The sequence below is a fragment of the Thermobia domestica genome, chromosome 13 (genome assembly GCF_964235325.1).
Source record: "Thermobia domestica chromosome 13, izTheDome1.hap1.1, whole genome shotgun sequence".
Lineage (NCBI taxonomy): Eukaryota > Metazoa > Arthropoda > Insecta > Zygentoma > Lepismatidae > Thermobia > Thermobia domestica.
The window spans coordinates 129,075,188-129,100,294 of NC_137466.1; the positions used below are offsets into that span (position 1 = coordinate 129,075,188).

General features: G+C 35.6%; 1 protein-coding gene across 4 annotated transcripts in view; it reads left to right on the forward strand.

The window, feature by feature from the left end:
* The first annotated feature begins 913 nt into the window (after window positions 1–913).
* Ipp (inositol polyphosphate 1-phosphatase) overlaps window positions 914–25,107 on the forward strand; it is a 43,708-nt gene continuing 19,514 nt past the window's right edge. Inside the window, exons 1-3 of one of the 4 annotated variants that reach the window (XM_081736450.1) lie at window positions 914–1,179; window positions 16,222–16,442; window positions 19,017–19,139. In XM_081736450.1, the coding sequence (XP_081592576.1) occupies window positions 16,239–16,442; window positions 19,017–19,139 (327 nt within the window). In that variant the 5' untranslated portion in view covers window positions 914–1,179; window positions 16,222–16,238. The remainder of the gene's footprint in view (window positions 1,180–16,221; window positions 16,443–19,016; window positions 19,140–25,107) is intronic. The other 3 variants (XM_081736449.1, XM_081736451.1, XM_081736452.1) reach the window with 3 other exon arrangements.

Sequence of the window (25,107 nt, forward strand, 5' to 3'; positions counted from 1 at the left end):
ACATCATTGGCACCGAGTTTTTCAAATTCCATCGGGGCATTAACATTAACATTATGACCTTTTTATTTAGATGTTTGTGGGTGTGCACGCACACGAGCACCTATATCGTATATCTATAGGTAATATGACCACAAAGCCTAAAACCTGAGTTCTGCATGGCCCATAAGTATACAATACAAGCTCTACAGACCAAGTTAGTTTATCTTGTGGGCTATGCAGCCTGGTAGCTAGCCGAAAAATGTAGGGGGGGGGGGCTGAAGTTAGGGTGGCCGATCCAACGATATTATAGTTCACCACCATATTATAGTTCATTTGCAAGCCTACCGTGAAAATTTTAGGGGGAAAGCAAAAATTTAGTGGAGGCGTCCTCCCTAGACCCCCTGGATACGTGCCTGGGGCTATGTCCCCATATAAATAAACCCATGGGGGGCTTTTTGCTCTTATGTAGTCGGCGCCAATGATACACATACATTTCTAATAGTTACTGGATACATTCCTGGAGCCATTTCGTACCATCATCATCATCACCATCATAGGTATTCTGCCATTATTGACAGGTGACTTGCCGCAACTGGGAAGTTTCCATGCCCCACGGTCATCCTCTAACCTCTTTTGTCTTCATATAACATTCTGTACCAGTACTCGCTCAATTCTGCGTACAGCAATGCATTGTCGAAGGAAACAGAAAGTCATTGCAACTGCTATCTCGACTCTGGCACAATGAATCGCAACTTTTCTGTTGCGTTGACTCAAATCGTTACGGAATATTCCCGCTTGATTCAAATGGAAACAAAATATAAACACATGTCTATATCGCTATGTAAAAAAGATGTGCTTAATATGAAGAAATGAATTTATTCTTGATATCATAATAGTTAGATAGATGAAATGTATCAACATTAAGAATTTTTAAAAAGAAAAAGTAAAAATGAAGTTCGGTAGCTTGAAGCAGAATGCGGTAGTGTTCTTTAAATAACCTTACGAACGCAATGTGTAAGTCATTTGTTTCCCTGAGCATTATGGACACCTTGAACAACAATCAGCTGTGTATTTCGACCTTGGCCTCAAATTTTCAATGTGTAGACTCTCAATAACAGGAAAGAGAAATTGTAAGGTTTCATTGACAAGGTAAAGTAGTTATTGAAGCACAGGTTCAGTGGCTGTTGTGAAGTGTTGGAAGTAAGTTACTTAATTCTGTATTTTTAGGACGAAATGGGAATGTTTATTTACGTTACGGTGATAGTTCCTTAACTTATATTTTGCATTTTTATGTCTGTAATATTATTTCTGCCATGAATTATGGTTTACTTAAAGTAAGGGAGCCGAACTTGGTAAGTATTATATTACTTGCAAATAATAATGAAATATTTGGATATTCAAATTAGTGCAGCTGTACGAATGACTAATAGAGAAGAGTTACGCCTACATCGAGGCACACTGAAACATTAATTTACATTATATCTATTCTATATAGTTTACTAGCATCTCTGGTTCTTGCTGATTAAGGGTACTCTAGCACGAGAATGAAATAACGGCCTATGTTTAGCAGAAGGGGTCCAGCTCTTTTCTCTAAACAAATGTTACAATTATGGTAGTTTCTGTTCACATTCGGTTAGTTTAGGATAGGGTTGGTTAGTTTAAATTAGGTTAGGCTAGTTTAGGTTACATTAGGTTAGTTTAGTTTATGTTATATTAGTGTAAGAGTCCCGCATAATTTTCCAAAAAGATGATAGAATTTCGCTTATTTCTACTAATATTACTTTAGTCTAGGTTAGTTCAGGTTAGCTTACGTTAGTTTATGTTAGATTAGGTTAGATTTGGTTACGTTATGTTACGTCTAAGTACTTGCATCACTCATTTCTCCTGTAAATTTTGTGTTTCTTACGTGCTTCTGGACCCTTGTACTAAACATACCCCGAGATAACTCCCAACACTACCCTCTTGCCTCGGCTTGGTCCGGCTACAATAGTTCGTAGTTAGTTTCCTTGTGCAGACGCATTTCACACAGCTGAAAGTCGGTGGTGAGATACAACTATGATCGCGTTTGTAGATTTTTAAATATTATTATTTTTATAGCCATGCTAGGCTATTCTTAATTTGTGGGAAGAAGTTACGTAACAACCTTCACTTAAATCAGTCATCTAGTGTAATTTCTGCCGTTAAACAGACATCATGCAGATTGAGAATAACTTGTCATATATATATATATATATATTTGAAATACAAAAAGTTAATATATGTTCACTTTTGTGCTTCAAATGATTTCCTAAGATAATCTGGACAGATGGATAATATGCGTGTAAACTAATGCTGCCCATTATATCTATAATTAGTCTACGTGTCCCGACGAATGCTATAAAAATTATGCAAAAAGCACGTAACCAACCTGTGCTACGTGTCCACTAAAAACCACGAATGCTAGTGGTTTTTAATGTATGTAACCGAGTCAGGGCAGAATCACAGAAGTGCGTCCGTAGAGAGCAGGCACACCAGCAACGGAGTGTATGCGCACGCGAGAATAGTGTGAAAAGTACTATATCGCATAAAAACAACGTACTTGCATAAGTTAGGGCAGTTGATATGTTTGTTTTGACACTCGTAACGTTACGCTTATAAACATGTCCTGCATTGTGCAGAAATGCTCCGCCAGTGGAAATTAATATCTTAGACGGCCCTCTTTCATATGCACTCATTCATTTTAATCGTGGAATTTCCATTCTATGGCGAGCTATTCTCAGTCTACGCCGCCGAAATAGCTGTCATCACTGGATTGAAATATGTTTCATAGGTAATTCAGCACGATTGAAGGGGTTTGTTGGATTCGAATTATCCAGTTATTCAGCCATCTGTATATTCCATAATTTTATTCCACCTTTATCAGGGAAATGTATCAGATGTACGTAGGCATCTTCTCCCTTAAATTATCGCCCTGGGTAAAGTAAAATCTGGTGTTTAATTTATGTTTTGATTGCTAGCAATAAAAAATTATGTTGTTCATAATGAGATGGTGTGTAATTTGTTTCTAGATGCAATAATGAACAGATAAAATACTGCAAACATTTGACTAATGGTGAGTTGAATTTCCTGACTGATACCTAGGTAGGTAAGAGTTTTTTCTCTTTTTCTCATTGCTCAGACACGCCTCTTCGGTTTCAACACCTGATGATTTGAACCGAAACGAACTATCATCATTGCAGTCTTCCTTTCCTTCTTTATTTCATCATTCATTTTCTTTTTTGGTGCAGGGACAAGGACAAGAACAAGGATTGGGTTGCGAAACCACAGCACAATGAACAGAACAAGACAAACAAAATAAAATAAAATTTAAAGAAAAAAACAGCAAATCCTAACTACTAACTGTTGTTATCTAATAGTGATTTAAGTCTTCTTTGTCTAAGCGAACAAATCTACTCTCATTTCTGACTCATGTTGACTTGACTTTAATCCTATCATAAATATCATTCATTGTTTTGGTCTATACTTAGCCCATCCATATAGCTCTCTTCTTCTTTGCTTCATTTCGTTCAGGTTTTCCCTGTATGATTTGGTTTTTCACCTTTGTACATAATTTGATTCTCTCCTGTATGGTTTCTTATTAATTTATCACATTCTCCTACTAAATCAGTAAACACACATTTCACTTATCACTATTAAACACTATCACACTGGTATTTATAACATCACACTAATACACTATCACGTTTGTGTGTGTAAAACATAATTTAACAACTAATTCCACTCACACTCTGCACTCGTTCCATTTCCTTTCGTGCATTCTGGGTAAGTAAAGTGGGATTAATATTTTAACAGGTGATAGGGGAGGTCACACTAAGTCAAAAAGTTATGTTTCCGAGATAGGAGGGGTACCGTTTTATCCCCTGAAGCTTGCTGAGTTTCAGTTAATTGCGTATACCACAGCCTGAAGTTGGTGTAAAGACGAAATTTATATCTCATTCGAAAGGTAGTCAAATAACTTTCCAACAGTGTACAGATTATTTGCAAGTATGCTTAAAGGGGGGGGGGGGGAAGAACAGAGAGAAAGTTTTTAAAATTCCGTCTAAAATTCTCTCTTTTTTTTTTTTTTTCTTTCTTTCCTTCAATTATCTCCTGTTATTGAGTGGAAACACTGTCACTAAAGCAACAGAAAAAACTGGTTAGATACTACACTCTATGCCGAGAATGTTAAAGATTCATGTTGTTGGCATAAACAGTAGTCGAGACACAAATCATAATGTACGCCGGTAAAAGCAATGTTACTTTGTCACTGCAAATGTTTATTTGAATAATGTTATTTAATAATAATTTATAATTCACTAATGATTTACTTTATTTCAACATTAATGATTTACAATAACAGTGTCATCGAAATATCATTACAGATGCATTACCGGTATTAGGTATTCTGCCTTTTGGTAGGTCCTGGGACTAATCAGTTCTTTTATTTATTTATTTTTAGATTTGAGCCTGGAAATGTTTGTTCCACGTTTTTCGATTTTTAGCTTTCTCTTACAGGGTGTCTATCGGTCACGAAAGTCATGAAATCAGAAGACGGTCATGAAAGCCAAGAGATGTAACTTTTGGGTCACGATTTTTTTTTCTGAACAAATATAAGTATAGACTGGAAAATTTTGTTCTCTAAAACGTCAAAATTCACCACGTAAAATGAATATGGTCGGCTTTATACGCTCAAATGGCAAGCAAAGCACGCTTCTATCGCAAGCATGAAAATTCGGCCCAATTCGCTCCCAAATTCGCCGAATGTTACTAATTTTTTTGGTTTGGGAAAGAAAAGGTCACGAAATTTCATTTTGCAATTTTAGAAGACACTCTGATTTAACTCTCAACCTTTTTTGTTTTATTCAATCATCAATTAGTTTTTGTTTTTCTTCCTATTCCTCGCTTTCCTTCAATCTTCCCTTCTATGCCGGTACGAAGAATACAATTTCTTTACAAGTTAGGTCCATTCCCCTGGGTATTCCTACGAAGGATGATGGCTAAAAGCCTCCTTTTCTTTCCTGTCCATTTTAAAACATCTTCGTGTATTACTCTCTCTGTCCATTTTATCTTCTCCATCTTCATCCAACGCCATATTTCGAACCTATCTAAATATTTGTTCTCTAACTTCCGCAATATCTAAGTCTCTGAACCATACAATCCAATACTCTATATACAGATACATACGAACGTTAAAATACAGAAGATAATGTAAAATAGTTCTCCTAAAACGTCTCGACAGGTGTACCGAATCGTCAGTTACAATTGTGAACAACACATGTCAATAAAGTGAAACATGCAGTAAAGTACACCACAGAACACTAAACCGACTCCTCATAGTACATTGGCAGAATTTGTAAATTAATTACTATATGTACTAGACACAAACACTTTACATAGGGTGACTGCACCAGTAAATGACCAGTTAAGAATTTGAAGTTACAAATTTATTTGTAGACGTTCGAATGAAGCAAATAGACGTAAGTTAATGGTACAAACATACTAGTTGGAATGTCTTTTAACATATTATGGCGCTTCAAAATTGATATATGTACTATAAGTGGAAAATAAATTGATATTTTTATTTGAAGGTGAAAAACACTAGTAAATGACCGTCAAGCTTCAGTTAATGACTACACTAGAACCAGTAAATGACCGCTGGCAAATTCAAGAGGAAAATAATACCTACTAATAATTGAAAGAAACCTAAAAGACAAAATTAATGGAGTATTAGGACTACTTGTACTTTATCATTTCGGGAACACTGTAGTAAAGTCCATACAGTCCTTTGGTACAAGAAATTTGAGGAACAGCAATACGTTCCTTTATGTCGCAATGCTTGTACCATATTTGATCTCCTTTCTCAGGCCATTTCCATTTATTATCTTCATATTTATGCATTACTCTAACTTCTGACTCATCTTCGTACTTGCGAATCACTATACCTGGGAAATATTCACCATCATAACACACTATTACATAATCACCCACATTGTGTGTAACACAGTGCTCATTATTTTCATTATTGTGAGTATGAAATAAAGACATTTCTTGAGCTAGGTCAATGTCGTCAGAATCTGATGCTAAAGACATCTGATCAGAGTCTGTCTCTGTTTCACTTTCCTCTGAAGGTATTTTCTTCTTCCTGGGACGCTTCTTCATCTCTTTCTTCTTACAAGTTGATTTTCTATTCCTTTCCTCTTTCTCCTGGGCCTTCAGATCATGATATTCTTTCCATTTCTTGGATGTTACTGCAAATGGGAATGTGCCAGATCCTCTTTTCTTATTCTGATTTCTTGAATTTACGTCCTTCGGCCAGCGTAAATGAGTTTTCCAAACGTCTTCTGGTGTGCTTCCTCGAGGACCAGCAGAACTATAGGCATTTATTACCTCAGTATTCTTTGTATTTGATGAACTTGGAAAGATGAACTGGTTAGGTCTTTCATCAGGTACTGAAATATTGTCAGAGCACGTCGTAGAAAGTTCATGTATTCTTTCGTGAACTATGGAATCTTCTTGTGATGCACCAGTTTGTTGACAGGTAATCAAGTTGTTAACAAGAGAATTACGTTTTTCAGGAACAGTTTTATCTTTGATTCTTACCCAAAGATCGTGTAAAGGCTTCATGTCATCACGGACCACTGTCGACAACCGGAAAGTCTCAATAACTTCGACTGGCAACTCATTTTCTATAACTTTAAGAGCAACTGTATAATCCTCAGCGGTCAATAGATTACCACTTGTGATTTCATCTCCCACTTCCATACCTGCTGTTTGTATTTCTTCTTGCCTATTGGAGATACACTTAGAATAGTCGACTGCACTGGGATTATAAGGATAGAGTCCACACACTGCAAATGCCTTATGAATTACCTCTTTTTTTATCGCTGCTTGATAAGCACTATGGAATAGTGGTGCAAAATTTACCTTTGTCACAGGACGCGTGGTGTCTTGTTTGTAATGCCGCACTACTTTCCTCCATTCAACTTTAAGAGGCCGAAAAATTGCTACATCACAGGGCTGAATTATGTGTGTTGCATTGGGCAACAGGCAAAATAGAAAAATGCGCCTTTCTATACAAAACTTGTAAAGCTCTTCGTTAATATGAGATTTGTGTCCATCGAGAAATAAGAGGACTGGAAATTTAATATTGTTCTTAACCAGCCAAGGATGAAACACATTTGCTACATATTCATAAAACGTAGCAGCTGTCATCCAACCAGACTCACTACGACCAACGGAAACGGTATCTGGAATTGATTCTACTATATCACGTGGAATTCGTTGATAAGGATACACGATCAGCGGATCGACAGATTTGCCATCTGCAGAAAAGTTGCACAAAACTGTTATGCATTGTTTTTCGGGACCTGGTGCAATTTCATAAAAGTTATTGTACTGTTTTGGTCCAAGAACTTTGCCTGTTTTAGGACAGGTGCGAATACCTGTTTCATCCGCGTTAAATATGCGGCTGCCATCTTCCAAGAGATCTAATGCATTTTCTTCCCGTAAGTACACTTCTAATTCACTAAACCATTGTCGGATACGTTCTTCTGTGACTTGTGCCCGGGCCTGTGATATTATTTCCGCGTTTCGTTTGGTGATGTTTGGGTGTCTTTTCAGGAACAGTTCCATCCATTTCTTGCCTGGCCTGTCGTTAACAAATGGATTTGATCGTTGTGTCTCCTTCATGACTTTCTGAACTGCATCCTTCACTTCGTCAGTATGCATAGGGAAGCCTAACTTTGCTTTGCCTAAAATCCAGTTTTCAAGACGATTTTCTTCATCCACTGTCAGTGTTGTCTGGGGTCCCATTTTTCGTTCCATTGGGGCTTTTCCATGTAGTTTGTTTATTAGCGTTCCCTTCGGTATATTGTGCACTTTTGCTGCTTTGTTTGCACTTAGTCTTCCGCTTCTAACATCATCTATTGCTGAACACAAATCATCTTGGGAATACTTGAATCTTTCATATTTTCTTTTGGAACTTTTCTTTTCGTCTCTGGTGCAAATTTCCATCATGAATAGCTATTTGCTTGATTCCTGAAATGTAAAAGAAAAATTCTTGTTAGTGAACTTGTACTGGCGTAATATTTTCATATTTAAAAAGGCATCTTAATAAGAAAATGAACCAGCAGTGGTGTTAAGCACGTAATTAATTTAGTGAAAGGAACAGAATAGTCTCTTAAATATGTTAGTTGCCATAAGGAAATTTACTTGTCTTAAAACTTTAGGCTTATCTAGAATGCTTTAGTCCCCCCCCCCCCCCACCTTAATTGTAGGGATTGATCATGTCGTACTCCTGTCGAGACTGCATTTCGTTTCTTGTTTCAACACATTACAGTATTACATTAAGTGCTTGCATCATGATTATTCTTTAATTTTTCTCTGACAATTTTTTCAATGCATTCTTAGACTAAGGACGTAGTTATTTAATAAACAAAAGAACACATCTCAATTATAGTCGATTAGAACAGTAGCTTCAAGATAACTTTAAGATACAATTGAAGGGCTGCCTAAAGAAACATTTGATAGCCTATACATTTCCGAATATTTTTAGAAGAATGGGATATGGAGTGATATAATAATTACACTACAAAATAATAATAATAATCTAAGACTCCTTATAAATGTTCAATAACAAGTATTAACATTGTAATGGTTTCTAGCCAGCACTTCAATTAAAACTACCTGTAAACTACAAATAGTAATACTTAAGAAACACTGCAGTTCTTCAAAGAGTGCACATTAAAATCTAGTGAATGACCGGTAGTATCTAGTGAATGACCACAGCCCGGTCATACCTGGATCAACTTTCAGTACAAGGTAAATTGCAACGTCTTGTACGTGATACATGTTTGGTCGATAATTTTGTGCCTATGACATAGGAAAATCGCACATTTTAACTTAACACCAGTGAATGACCTCTATGGTCATTCACTAGTGAACGTGAACATATTTGAAACTAGTAAATGACCACCACCCCTATGTGATGTTTAAGCGGCATGCAGAACAAAAACTCAACGTATTTTTCTACATTATTCTTTTAATATGTTACTGGAAGCATTGTATGCATGCAAAGTTTTCTTACAGTCCTTATCTTTTACAAAATAGGAACTATGTAGGGTATTCTTACCTTATTGCCAATGTAAGCGTTTTTGCCTCTTCCACTGTAGTCATACGAGTTGCCATCCATCCAAGTTGCCATCTTGAATTCTCTGTCACGTGTCACTGACAAACAAATCACAGTCTAGATACAAAACAAAACACTACAGATACATGGAAGCTCATTTCCTATTGGCCCACTTTATTCTAACTCTTATTGTGGGCATTATTTTATGACACAGGTCATTCACTGGTGACGGTCATTTATTGGTGCAGTCACCCTATCTTAACGTAACCTGACGTGCTTGTTTGTTTGTTACCGCAAAATACATATTACATTCTTCCTTTAAACATAATGTGCTGTACAGATATTCTTAAATCTAGCTTGTGATTTATTAGTTACAGATAATGATAGTGAGAAAATTATTTATACATTTATTTCAGAATTGCTAAAGTGGTAGTGTGTAAGGAGAAGTTTTACAGTAGAATGCGTTCATACTCACACACGCTAAGTATGCGGATATGCTGTGCGTCTATGGGTTTTGTAATGGCAGTTGCACAGCTGCGGTAGAGGAATACCATCGAAGACTTCCTAACCGTAGAGTCCTCAAACTACTCTTGTTCTCACACGTATATGATTAACTAAGGAAGACTGGTGAGCTTCCCAGTGTACGGGTAAAATCGGAGCGGGCTTGACAAGATACCCCTGACCAAGATAAAGACATTCAGATTGTGCAGCAGAGTCCTACAGTCAATGTTAGAATGTTTTCGCTTTGATTTCAACTTACCCGTACGCATGTATATGGTGTACTTCGAGGAGATGGGCTTTATCCATTTCATCTTCAACGCGTGCATCATCTCCATCCAGGAGATAGTGAACAATGTGTTGCTTTTTGTGAATGGGTACATGCGCTTCCTAATGTTTTCCCATTTATTCTGGGATCAACAACATTTGGAACGCACATCGGTGGAGTGACAAAAATCCTAGGGCAACGACAGTAAGAGATTATCAAGAACGATTTGCGGTAAATATGTGTTCTGGGATTATTGATTATAAGATTATAGGTTCCCTTGTCATGCCTCAGCATGTAACTGTTGAAGCTTATGCACTTCGTACACGATTACTTACCAGGACTGCTAGGGGGTATTCCTCTTCAAACTAGGTTATTAATATACCAGTATGACGGAACACCATCCCACGCTACCCACGTTGTACATCAGTATCTTGACCAAAAATTTTCAAATTGCTGTCGGTCGGGTAGGATCGGCTAACTGGCCACCTCGTTCACTCGACCAAACACAAATGGATTTTTGATTGTGAGAGTGGTTGAAGTACATTGTGTACATACAAAGTACTAACTCAAGATACGAGTTAACACAGAACGTCGTCTAGGCATTCATACCATCAAGGAGCGCATAGAAGACATCGGTCGGGGAACAAGACATGTAATGACTCGTACTGCAAAATGCATCAAAGAAGATGGTGATATTTTTGAAAATCTTCTTTGATCACATAAACTGTATCGGAAACCCCGACGTTTTTATTTATTTATTTATTTATTTGGCTTGGTATCTACTGCATCTTCTTTTACTGAATTTGCCTTTCTATTGTATCGCGGGAACTGCGTCTAATTCCATTTTCACTACCTTTCTCTTTTTATACTGTTTTGTACTGTTTTACATTAATGAAATTCTCATGACATAGTTATACCAAATTAATTATTTCGATTACATAAATTACTACTGAATTATTAAATAATGTAGTTTTTCTTCTTTACAAAATTTCAATATTTATGCATATAAAATTGTACTAACTTTTTTCATATTCCTATGTGTGTAGGGATATGAAAAAGGACAGTACAATTTTGTATTTTGGATAAAGTATTCGATACGTTTTATTGGTAAACTTCATATATATTTCTTCCAGTATTGGAACACCTTACTTTATATGGCGATTTTTTCGGCGTTTCGATTGATTTTCTTCAAGTCGCCACAATTGTGCATAACACAAAACGAGAAAAGGACTATGTTTACTGAGTTTTACTGCTTTTATGTTCTGGTAACCCTATAAAGTAATACAGAAAATTACTCTAGTGTCACTTTCCAAAATTTCTTCACTCAGTAACTCCCATGTAAATAAATGCATTAACTCCTCAGATACGTAGTATTTACATTCATCATTGCAATATTCGCCTGATTGTTGATGATTCATTGGAACTTTAGCGTCTCTTTCAGTACTTGCGTAATTTATCTTTTTGATATGTTATAGTGCTATACATTTTCATGTAAATTATTGATGTAACTACATAACTAATTACTATAAAATAACTACAAAAATTAGGTCCGTTCAGAACTATCATATACGGCGTCCTTGGTAAATTGACATTCTCAATGTGAACTTAAAAAAAATAAATACCCAGCCATGAACCAGAACTTTATTTGCGTTCTGTCCTGCCCACGTTAATTTTAAGTTTCATGCAAAATTATATTTCTTGTTTATAGCCTAGCCGAGAATATACTATTTATTGTTTAAAAGATGTGCAGTATAACCGGTGAAGCTAGTTAAAACAAAGATTTCATTGTATATGCGTCATATATTCTATTAAAACGTAATTCACGTACATGAACGTGAACGAAGAAGAACACAGAAGTTTGTGTTTTGAATTCATCCAACCGTATGCTCACGTGGAATGCTGTTGAGTGACGTAGTTTGCTCTTCTTTAAAGGACTGTTTCCGACTCCGTCCACAAACAGCCATAAATATTGTCATTCTTTGTATACGTAGTGTAGTGCTCGAAGCAAGCTACGCTTAGATTATTTTCCAGAATTATTGCTTTTAACTAGGTATGTACAAAGAGTAAAGAATTTTGTTAGCTTTTTTTTCCGTTTTTTGAATTATTTAGGTGACGTATGATATTATGGACATGATTCACATTGTGTAATAAGTATGTGAAATACTGTGTATTTATTTATTATTAGTAATGTATATGTTAAAATAAATTCTTCGATTGTCACTCTTTATTCTGTTTGCACAAATAAAATCTGTCTGCTGATTCTATTTTTTGTTTGGGGTTGCTTCTTTTAAAGAGGATTTTCCAAATTAGTTTGTCTTTCTCTCATTTCACATCCCATTCTCTCTTATGTTACTGTCAATAAACTCTTTTCTTGGGTCTTCCTCTTGTTCATTTCCCGTCGATTTCCATCATGGTTACTTTTCTTCACATATACTTTTCATTTCTTTTCATAACAGATTAGATCATCTCAGTTGTGTCTCTTGTTTCTTTTCCTTTAGATTTGCTACTTTTACTGCTACCTGTATTTGTTAATTTCTGATTCTGCCATCTTAGTTGCTCTGCACGTGTATCTCAGCGTTCTGATTTCCTATGTTATCATTCTATTCCAGTTCATTGTATTTAGGAGTATTGTTTCGTGGCCATACATAATTGCTGTCTGACTACAGTCTTACATACGCTTCCTTTCATTTTAACTAAGCTCTTGTGTCTCAAAAATCCCCTAACATAGGGTAACTCTGTTATTATCATATAGCAAAACGTAAGAGGGGAATCCGTCTCTCCAAATATAATGTTTTCAATGTAAAGTGAAGGAATATGTTTAATCAGACGAGCCGTTTGGGCTGTACACTCTTTATGCGCCCAGTGTTATGAAAATGCAACGTTGCCATTAATAGAGGGGCTGGAGGAGGACAGGGCGAAATGGGAGGTGGATACATTTTGTAAAAGTATAGTGAATTTGGGCATGTTTGAAATTGGGGCTGGCCATCGATACGTTAGCGTAAAAGACAGTAACTTCATTCACTTATGTTGTGGGTTCATTTAAATGACAACGTTACATTTTCATTAAGCGTTGGGCACATAAAGAATGTATAGCCTAAACGGCTCGTCCAATTTAAAAAATTCCTTCACTTTAGATTGAAAAGATTCCTTCACTTCCAGTTTTTTCCATCCTGTTTGTATTCGATTATTGACTTCACTCTCTATAATTCCTTTCCCTTCTGCAGTCAGTCCTAAATATCTAATAGGATCTCGTCATGTATTATAGAATTCTGTCAGCCTCATTATTTCTCCCGTATTACAAGATATATTTACGTTTTCTTACTTGTAATCCTATTCTTTTCTAGAGTTCTAGTCCACTGCTTCAACTTCCTTTTTGTTCTTATTCCTAACTGGGCACACACTACAACCACACCAGCATACACTAGCATAGAACATGCACAATGGTACTTCTTTCGTTATTATATCCATCCTGCATTAAATAAAAGTGGATCAGAGCTGAGCTGTGGTCTTCCGATTACTTTCCTACAAGATCTTTTGAGCTCCCGACATTTCTTAAAACTTTCAGCTTATTTTTAGTGTTTCTCCAGAACATTTTCGTGCTTGTGTACAAGGTTGTTAGACGAAACACTGTTACGTTGATAGCAGTTGCCACTGTTCTCTGACTTTTTTTATGTATTCATTGTTCAGTTTTCTTCAAATGACATACTTTTGAACATCAGAGTAGAATAAGATCATGATTTGTGTCACTCAGTAACTTATTCGTAGATAGACTTTATTTTTGTAGCATTAGATATAAGGAATATCCGAGTTTCAATAATCTAATATGAAACATGAAAGATAGAACATAGTTTTAAGTATCATAGGTTAAGATAACTGTTAGCCCTGGTGATTGTGGGTTACAGTTTTGGTTCCTTTTTTTCCGTACTAAAATGTTAGTTTTTCCATAAGTATAAGTTTGCTTTAAATATAATTAAATACAAACTTATTATTTGCCGAGCAAAACAATATATTTACTTTAAGAAACTAAATACTTGTGACAATTTCGCCAACTAACTTTTTGGCTTCATCAGACACCCAATCAGAAGCAAGATGTCTCAGCGGTTGTTTGTATACAAGATTGTACATTACTCTTGAATATCGTAATGTCTGATGAAGCCAAACAGTTAGTTTGCGAAACTGTCACAATTATTTAGTTTTTTTTTTTTTTTTTTTTTTTTTTTAAATAAATATATTGTTTTGCTCGACAAATAATAAGTTTGTAATTAAAATGTTAGGTATTCCATTTTTCAATTATCTTCTTATAATGTCCTTTTGCACAGTGTAATATATTTTTCCAACATATTACACTTTCAATCTTTCCTCACGGATATAAATATACCATTTAGGGTGCGTTGTGGTTCAGTGATAGTGCGCTTATTCCGTTTCCTTCCACATTCTTATTCCACTTATTCTTCGAAAAGTATTCACTTGCACTTTGGCCTGAAGAACATATAGACCTCAAAGTAAAGATTTGATTGTATTTCAATTATCCCGTTTTATATTATCCTTTTAATCGTATATGTATCATTTATGCGAAAGCATAAGTTAAGCAAGCATTTATACAACATTTAAGAAGAGGACATTATTTTTACCATTATTATTATGTGTTTTATTTAAAACGTTTTGATACCCATTTTTTCATACAAATATACACAAAATATTTTTCTGAAAAAAAAATATAGTAGTAAAACAAGGAAGAAGCTCCGTGAATATAATAATACACTGACGATACAAAATCATAAAGCAAACTTACCACAAAATCCTCTGTGTGACGTTGGCTGTGGACGTCAACCTTGCCCACGAAGAACTTAAAAAAATCTAAGATTATAGAATTTTTCTAAACTAGAAAACTGCATTTATTTTTCCACATAATCCCGTGCTACAGCTATACATTCTCCTAGCGTTTGACTATGTCTGGAAGGCTTCGATATAGAAAAAATTGTCAGCACATCTGAACTATTCTAGTTCAACATAACTGTAAAAAAGTTTACCTTTTAGGAATTGTTTTAGAGGTCCAAGCAGGTGGAAGTCGCTTGGTGGTCCTTCAACTCAGTGCAGATTTCAGTCTTATACAGGGTGGTCCAAAAGTAGGTACACACTCCCGCATTGATCAAGTTTTAACATTCTAGCTTGTGGGTTTATTTGCTTCGACTGTTCCGAGATTAAGGTATAAGTAAAAGGCTTTATGAGCAAATAATGAAGAAACTGAGCAATAACATTAAGAAATGATACAAAATGCAATGAGTTGATCAGTACGGTACTGTATATCTACTTTTGGCCACCTATACCGGTGAAAGCCGGAGAGCTGCTTTGGAACCCGGCATTTACGCGTTTTTCGTAATGGTCATGAATTATTACCGCTCGTAACGAAAGATTGAATATCTTTGCAGTTTCTAGACAGGTTTTGCGACGTTTATCAATAATAAGCTGTTCAATGCGCTGAATGTTTCCAAGAATGACTGCTGTGGACTGGGAACACAGTTGCCTATTCGTATTGTATACACTACCTCCACTCTGAGATTCGATTTTAAACCCATGAAAAAAATCCTGGATTAATTTGAAGACTCCTTGTATAATACTCTTTACTATTTTCTACTTTAATCTTATTTTCTTACATCAAACTGTTATGGCGGTTTGCGTACTTTCTTCCGGATTCTGTAAAATAAGCTAGTTTCTTTCTGAAACCTGTAACACCATTATCCGCTGATAAGCTGACCGTTCCTTGTATATTGAAAGCTGATTAAGGATATAATTTGATGATGTTTTTTCATTTAAAGGCCATTTTCACACATCCGTTCAATATCAATATCATCCTCATTTCCTGTTTCAGACCTTACCAACCCTAACCATGAACTCTTTTCTTCGTGAACAAATTTGACGAGTACAACAAAAATATAAAACTCACTAATTGGTAGCACAGAGGATTTTGAGATAGGTTTGCCTTTACAACATAATATTCCTAAATAAATATTAATGGGAAAATCGTTATAATATCAAATTATTTCTTTTTCTGGACTCAAAGGTAGTTTCTGAAATTACTTTGGTTAAACTTGTAGCTGGGAATATTCAAACTTCTAGATGTTGTTCATAAAAGAATAATATTCTTGAAAATCAAATTGGTTTACATAGCTTTTGAAAAAATATCAATATTGATTTCACCGTAATTTCAAATTTTATATTTTACAATAATGCTTTTGTATACACTGTGAAACTTGACTGTGACATCAACGTTAAATATTAATTATTTTTGCAAAGATAAGTTATAACGCCTTATATTATTTTTGTGTTCCAGAATATTTATGATTTGCGATGGCGACTTTTCTAAAAGCACTTGTTAATGCCTCTGAGAAAGCAGCAAATATCGCGAGAGCATGTAGGTTCGAAGAAGATCTGTTTAAACTTTTGGTGCAAGAGAAGAAGAATGAAGAGAAGAACACCAGATTTGTTCAGGATTTTAAAACCCTAGCAGATGTACTTATCCAGGAGACAGTGAAACACGATCTCGGAAAGCAGGTTAGTTATTGTAGCAAAAAGCTTTTAATCGATTTCTGTAAGAATTTTTGGATTCTGTAAAGTATACGTTATTTTGATGTTATTCAAAAGTGTACAATCCGCGGCAAAAAACCTGCAACATGAGGATGTAAGTTTATTGTGAAACTACGCCTAACAGCACAGGGAATGAACATAACGTCTAAGTGGAACGAATCACGCCAGCATAAACCTCGGCCTCCTCCCGTGCACACTTATTTTGGAACAAAAGACTTCGTCATTTCACAATAAACTTATATGCTCATGTTGCAGGTTTTTTGCCGCGCATTGTACAATGGGTGGCCCAAAAGTAGGTATACACCCCTGCATTGATCAAGTGTAATATTCTAGCTTATATGTTTATGTACTTCATCTGTTCCGAGCTTAAGATATAAGTAAAAATACATTAAGAACAAATAATAAAGAAACTTTTGGATAACGATAAGAAATTATATGAAATGCACTGAGCTGATCAGTACGGGATTGTATACCTACTTTTGGGCCACTATATAACGTCCACAGCGCAGCGTGTTACTACTTGCTATGTATGGTCTGAAGTATTGTTTTCAAGATTGGCAGACATCGCAGTCTGTGATGTCACGTTTAACTGGGATTTTATAACTGAAAATTGAGAAACTTCTTGAAACATTCCTAATTATTAGTGTACGTCTAACTACTAGTATACTAGTAATCTATGTTAGTTTCTTATACGTAGTTTTTACAGGAAGTAAAAATAAATAAGTAAACTATCCAAAAGTAAAGTCTTACATTTCCCTTCTCGTTGCAAGGAAAGGCACTGAACTTCACGCACAACCAAAGTGTCAAAATTGCAGTTCCACATGGCAAGAGAATAATTCGGTATTCTCAATATCAAGCAGTTGATAGCGCCATTCATTTTAGAGCAAGTATTTTCATCATCTTAGAGACAAATGCATCAACAGTCCGACAGCAGTTAGCTGGGCATTCAGCAAGCAGTATGGGTGAAACAGCGACCGTATGGTTCATAGTCAATACTATGATCAGGCTCTTGATGTATTTATAGTACTCTTCGACAATAAAAATACATTACTTCAAAGTATATAGTGCCACTTATTGGGTGACATTGAAAATACCAGATTATTCTCAATGGATGCAGAGCTAAAATTTTGACACTGTACGGGTGCCTACGAAGTTTGATGCTTTTACCTGCAAAGAGCAACAAAATACAAGGCTTTACTTTTAAATAGTCCTTTTTTACACACTCTATGTAAGCCATCATATTATAGCACAGTAATTTTATAGGAAGTAAAAACTTCCGATGTGAAATTTATCTAGAACACACAGAGTATACTCATTTTTCCCACTCTAGCAGCGATTCCTTCAATATGATTTACTGTTAAAATGCATCCATTGTCCTGTATTCTATATTGAAGAAATTTGATCCCCAAACACACACAAACCGTCACAATTCATCGTTTGACAGAACGTGTCATATGTGCATCTAAGGAACCCATCATCTGGCGTGTGGGGGGTTTCTCGGGATTCTCCCGTTTCTTCCCACTTTTTCATTCCACCATTTCTTCGTTCTCATGATCATTGTCTTCTTTAGTCTACGCGGCATATTCATGGGACGTAAACTGAAAGATTTAAGGATTCTTCGTTCAAACTCACCTTTTTCTCTCAAATAGAGAATTGTGAATTGTCCGGTTGGACGCCATATTGAAATCTAGATAATAGCATCCACAATTACTTGCATGTCCTTTTTTTCTTCTTCGTTCTTTATTTTCTTTCTTCTTATCTCTATCTTATGAAGTATTCAGCGAAGGTGCTGATAGTGTACCTTCTTTAGTGTGATGTTTTTTTTACTTTTCTCTGGTACGTATTTTCGTATATTACTGAATTTTGTATTTTTACTGGAATTACATACTAAATCATGCAACAAGTGTGTGTCTGAGATGTGTGTTCTATCAAACGAAATCCAAAATGTACGAGAGAGATTATAATCTGTCAATTAACCTTATAGTTACATTAGTAATTTGTTGTAAACTGTCTGCGATAATGGACGAAACAAGGCTCATTGTGCATTGTACTTTTTTATTCCACCACCAGTAAGAGTAACATTAACATCTTTAAAAAAAATTGCGAGACCGTCAATCCCTCCGTGCGAACGCTATTGTGTTACTCTTTATTTATACCTTCTCTTAGTGGTTAGTGCTATCAAAAGATGGGAAAGTGTATGATTAATTTTTTCTTCAATAGATTTCACCCACCTATCTTTGAAAAGCGCTGCATTGTTACGTATAAAGAAATGTGAATTTTCTTTGACCAGAATCCTCTACCTAAGGTTGCAAGAATATGGTCTTCTAAAAAGAGATGGATGGCATTTTTTTTAACGTGACCACACGTTTGATAAAGTAACTTTCTTCGTAGTTAATTAGTATTAGTATAGTGAAAAAAACATTATTATATGTTGGAATCATTTCCAAAGGTTATTTACTCTTACATATTTTGGAAACCATTGTATGTGATGTTAGTTGAGATGGAATTCCATAAATTAAATTACGCAACTTCCATTTCCAGTTTCCAGAAATTGCTCCGTACATAAAGGGAGAAGAAAGCAATACATTCTGTAACACCTTAGGCGAATCGATCACTGTGGAAGTACAGGATGATGCAGATGTAACAACTAGTTTATTGAATAAGGTAAACTAAATTCTTGTAAGCATGTTAATGTTTTATGATTCTTTCCGTGATTTATAGGTTTAGATTAATTATAGTGCATTTGGCAACAAATATTGTGAATTGCTACCGTCAGGAGCAAAACTTTGGTAAATAAAAGTTATTAGAATGAAAATTTTCTTTAAATAAATAAATAAATACAGATATAAAAAATCAGAGCAAGCCAATAATCTGCAGACCCTAATTTAACCTTTATTCGTAAAATACTAGCGGCGGGAAAAGTGCTCCCTTAAGATAGGGTTATCTTAAATCTGAAACTAAGGCAATAATAACGAAAAATTGTAAAGTAGATAACACCTGGTCTACATAGAAGATTATTCTCCAAACTTGTACGATGAGGCGAAGAAACTAGCGTGGAACCGGCGAAACTGTATCGTCTCGAATACATGCGTTACATTATTTCAAAATAAATTTAATATTTAAGATAAACGGCTGTAACTAACTTTCTATAGTGGATTTCTAAACTTACTATTCATGTGTAAAATTATATTGTTTTTGAACTAGATTGAGTATATTTTCAGTTTATAATTACACACATGTAAAGTCTGTCGTATAATTGCGCATGAATTACTTGCTCCGATATTGACATTACGTATTTATTAGATGTTTTCATATACTTCGTAGATACAGCTACCTTAGAGGAAAGTAAGATATTTTAGGTTTGAATTTGGTTAAGCTTATTTAAGATAGTCTTTCGCCATGGATATTGAGATTGAAATATACATTACTTGTCAAGTTTCATGGTAGTGAACTTGTTTTAGTAATATCCAATTCGAATATAAGCCTGATATGTATACGTTGAGCAGCTTTCAAATAATTTTTAAATGGGTCAATAGGGTATTTAATATCGTTGCATTCTGTAAGATATTGATAAGTATTAACTCTCTCGTATCATATTAATATTGGAAGTGCTAGCTAGTACTGTGAACGTCTTAACTGCATTTATATGTGTAGAAAATATGTAACTGCGCTGAACAGATAAAAGAACTGCGGTAGTTGGTAGGTGGAAACATTGAAGAATGTATATGAATGTTTCGTCTTGCAATAAATAATGCTAATACAGCATTACCATTATCGCTAAGCCTAATTGTTGACGAAATCAACTTTATATTAAATTTAACGTTCTCTTTCAACAGTAGTATAGTTTCATGTTGTTATATTTCGAGATTGTAAGGCAAGTAATTGACATTGAAAAACTTACTTTTTTTAACGTACATGTAAAAAAAACTAAGTTTTTCAGTGTCAGTTACTTGCCTTACAATTCGAAATATAACAACATGAAACTATACTACTGAAGAGAAATAGAATAAACATCCCTCTCTCTTTTTTTAAAATTGTAATTTAGTGAAATAAAGAGCTTTCACAGTTGAGGCTTAATTTCGATTCTGAACATAGTGTATATCGTGGATGGCCAAATTTTTATTGAGAGGTACTTTTAATTTCAGAAATTATTGGCGGTCAACTTATGTTCACTAGCCCACTAAAGGGGAACACATAACAAAGACATTTATTGATGTAGACCATTACGAGCTACCTCACACGACTCGCAGGCCGACTAGTACACCATAGTTGATGCATTAGTGTGTATGGTTCAGATCTACACTAAACTGGAGGTTTTCATCTCATACAGCTCCGGAGCTGAAAGCAGATGTTAAATTCGAAACAATTAACCGCTGAAGATAAATTTTTATTTCCGTAATTAAGTCTTCAGTTTTTTAATACCGTTTTATTGTATAAAATATTCGCATAAAGTACTACAGCATGTCAACGGATTCTCTTAAAATAAAAATAATAATAATAATAATAATAATATAAAACAAATGAAACGACTAAGACTTTTCAATGAGTAATGTAACTTACTGGAATAAAGCAAGAATAGTTACTAGAATTATGATTTCTGCACATACGGACACAAATAGTTCTGTTTTGATTAGGACGTAATGCCTCTATCTAATAATAATAATACAATGGCGAAGTGAGCGTGTATATAATTCTGACATGCCATTACATCCGAATGGCAATATAACTTATTTTTATAATCACTCGAGTAGCGTGGGAAAAGCACGTCTCGTGGGCGAAAGAAAAAAGTGAAAATCATAATAATCCATTAAAATGTTTTGTATTGCTGTCTTTTAAGCCTAAAGCTAGTTTGGCTGCTTATTTAGTAACTAACAAAAGCATATTACAAGATTAAAGACGTAGAGAATAATGTTGTCTTGTATTTGATTCTTATAAAAACGTATATGTTTTTAATTCGGTTAAGCATTGCAGATTCTAGATTAGTAAGGTATCTCAAAACCAAACTTAGATTTCGTGTGAGACAACAAGAAGCAATATTAATAACTATATTTTCTAAGACTTCTGACAACTAGAAAAATTAAACCGTATTTGTAAATAATTAAGCGAATTATAATATTTTCACGAAGATAACATTTTTTAATTTTTATTTGCTTGTAAAATCTGATGTATGCAACATATGTTTCCTCCTTATATATTTCCTCATGTTTGATTCTTTCGTTCGTTAGATATGTTTTCTGTTCTATTTTATTGTATTATATAAACCCAAACTTGTACAGCCCCTTTTCATTAAAACTGTAGTGCATGATTGCAAACGATGGACGAATAGCTAAAATGCATGCACGATTCTTCAGTTAATCTCTGTTAGTAAATGGAGATTCAGTGTATAAGATTTGCATATGAGTATTTATGTGAATTTATATCATTAGACTGGTCGAATTTATGTATTTAAATATGTATATCGTTGTAAATATAGGATGGTATTTCCAAAACTTTTCGGCCAAACGTTCAAGTATCCCTCTTCCCCTCTTTAGAAGCAGAATTTGGAACACTTGTCCAGTTATTTTAAATGAAGAATTTATATGCCAAATTCCATCTCCCTAACTTGAGGGGCTTGTGGTGAGATAGTATATGTTTGGCAAACAATTTGAACCTCCTGTGCTCCCCTCCTCTTTGGATACGTGTTTCAGTCAAAAGTAAATTATAAAAACTTGAATTGAGCCAAGTGCTATCTATATTCATTTCAAACGACTCGGTCGCTTTATCGTGAAAGGACGACATAGAATTTCAAGTTCATTTTTATTGATAGATAAGAATGTAACAAAGTAACGAGAAAATAAACCGGAAATAGATGTTATTGTTCCGCATCAAACTTATTGGCGCAGTTATTACCTTGGAGAAGTAAAAAATATAACTAACTTACTTACTCTATTGCTTATGGAACCCGGAGGCTCAATACGGCGTTCACAGAAGCTCTCCACTGACTTCTGTCCTTAGCCAACTGGATCCAGTTTCTACTTTGTATTCCTATTTCTGCGAGTTCCATCTTAATTGTCCTCCCATCTGCGCCTAGGTCTTCCTAATGGTCGTTTTCCGATTGGTCTTCCAGTCAGGGGCGGATCCAGGACCGACTTTTGGGGGAGGCGGTGGGTTGTCATACTGCTACTTTTAAGGGCTTCAAACTTTGGGATGGGTCTTATTTATATAAAATAAAGTTTCCTCTTCTGGGGGGGGGGCGATCGCCTCCCCCCCTTGGATCCGCCCCTGCTTCCAGTCAAGACTTTGAAAGCGTTTCTACTTTCTTCCATTCTAGCTATATGACCTGCCAACCTAAGCCTTTTAAACTTGATGACCCTAACAATGTTGGGTAAACTGTATAAATTATGTAGTTCCTCGTTATGAAGTTTCCGCCATTCCCCATTGCCGTTCCTCTTGTGTCCGAATATTCGTCTCAGGATCTTGTTCTCAAATACTTTCACTTATGTTCTTCCCTCAGAGTTGTGACCATGTTTCGCAACCATACAGAACAACAGGCATGATTATCGTTTTATATATTTTAAGCTTCAAATTCCTCGACATAATTCGGGATGACAAGAAATTTTGAACCGAATAGTAACACGAATTCCCTGCTTTTAGTCGACATTTAATTTCTTCGTGAATATGATTTTCGTCTGTTAATATTGATCCTAGATATTTGAAAGTATCCACTTTATCAAAAGTATTGTTTACTATTTTAATGCATCCATAATTTGCCGTATTACGGTCCCGACGAACTTCCATGTATTTAGTTTTCTCTGCATTTACTTCTAAACCCATGTCCCTGAAAGCGCTTAATAAGATCTCTGCATTTCTTTCTATTGTTCTAATATCATCCCCTATTAAATTTACATCATCAGCATATGCCGTAACCTGGTGAATACCGTTCAACTCTAGGCCCTGGTTGCTATCTTTGATTTTCCTTATAGCGTATTCCAGAACAAAGTTGAATAATAATAATATATATATATATAAACTTTTATTTGTACTCTACCAATTGGACGCTAACTCGCAAACAGGAACTCAAGCTGGTTGAAGGATTTCGAATACAAAGTGTATTTGGTGGAAAAATATTTGGTCTAGGAATTAATTCGTGCGGTTGGTACGCACACATTGAAGCTGTAGTACAAACAAAAAATACATAAATACCTTAAGAAAAATATTGTCCATCGCTAGCCACCACTTTCGCCCATCTGTCAGGCAATGTACGGATTCCGTGGCGAAAGAAGTCCTCATCCTTGGAAGCGATCCAGTCAGAGACCCATGTTTCGATATCTTCTGAAGAAGTAAACCGCTGTCCAATCAAATCGTTGTTCATGCAATCGAACAAGTAGTAGTCCGAAGGAGCAACGTCTGGTGAATACGGCGGGTGGGGTAAAACTTCCCATCCGACATTTTCTAAACTTCCCATCCGAGGTTTTGACCGGTTTTGCGACATGTGGGCGAGCGTTATCATGTTGAACAATAAGTTTATCATGTCTGTTCTCCCATTCTGGTCGTGTTCTGGCCAGAGCTTGCTTCAAACGCATTAATTGTCGTCGATAACGTTCTCCATTCATAGTTTCACCCGGTTGCAGCAGCTCATAGTACACCACACCTTTCATATCCCACCATATGCACAGCATAACCTTTGCACAGTGAATATCTCGTTTTGGTTGTGATGGACCTGGTTCACCTGGTTTCACCCAGGCCTTTTTTCGTTTAGGGTTCTCGTAATGGATCCACTTCTCATCACCCGTAATAATTCGATGCAGAAACCCCTTTCTGCTCTGTCGTTGAAGCAGCAATTCGCAAATGGTTTTTCGTCTTTCAACGTCTCTGTCTTTCAATTCATGTGGAACCCAATGTGACATCTTTTGAATCATTCCCATGGCTTTCAAGCGTTTGGAGACTGTTGTTTGATCAACGCCTAATGCTGCTGCAAGTTGTTCCTGCATTTGACACGAATCCTGCTCGAGCAATGCTGTCAATTCTTCGTCTTGAAATTTTTTTGGCTGTCCAGCTCGCTCTTGGTCTGCCAAGCCGAAATCACCACTTCTAAACCGTGCAAACCACTTCTGACACGTTCACTCAGCTAGAGCATGGTCACCATACACTTCCACCAAAATACGATGACTTTCAGTCGCACTTTTCTGCATGTTAAAGTAATGCAGGAGGACACCCCGCAAAAACACTTTATCAGGCACAAATTGCGCCATGTTCACTTAACTACAAACTGGTGTTGTTGACGCTTTAATCCACTGCCCTATACTACGAACGATACGCGATGACAGCGGTTTGCAACACATGTGTGGACACACGGAACTGTGGGACGCTGCGTTCGTTGCGCCATCTCTTGTCCACCCGCACGAATTAATTCCTAGACCAAATATGTTAACTAACTAATATAAATGGAAAAAGTTTCACAACTCAGAATTTAACAAGATATGTGGCTTGGAATACTAGACAAATGATCAAAACGTCAAAACTAAGAGGGACACATGACTTACATTGAGAAATATTCTCATGGTATATTATTAGACTTCTAATTGAGAAGACTTTATGGTAAACAAAAAATAACATGAAAAGGTGATGATGTACAAATGGAATAATAATTTTG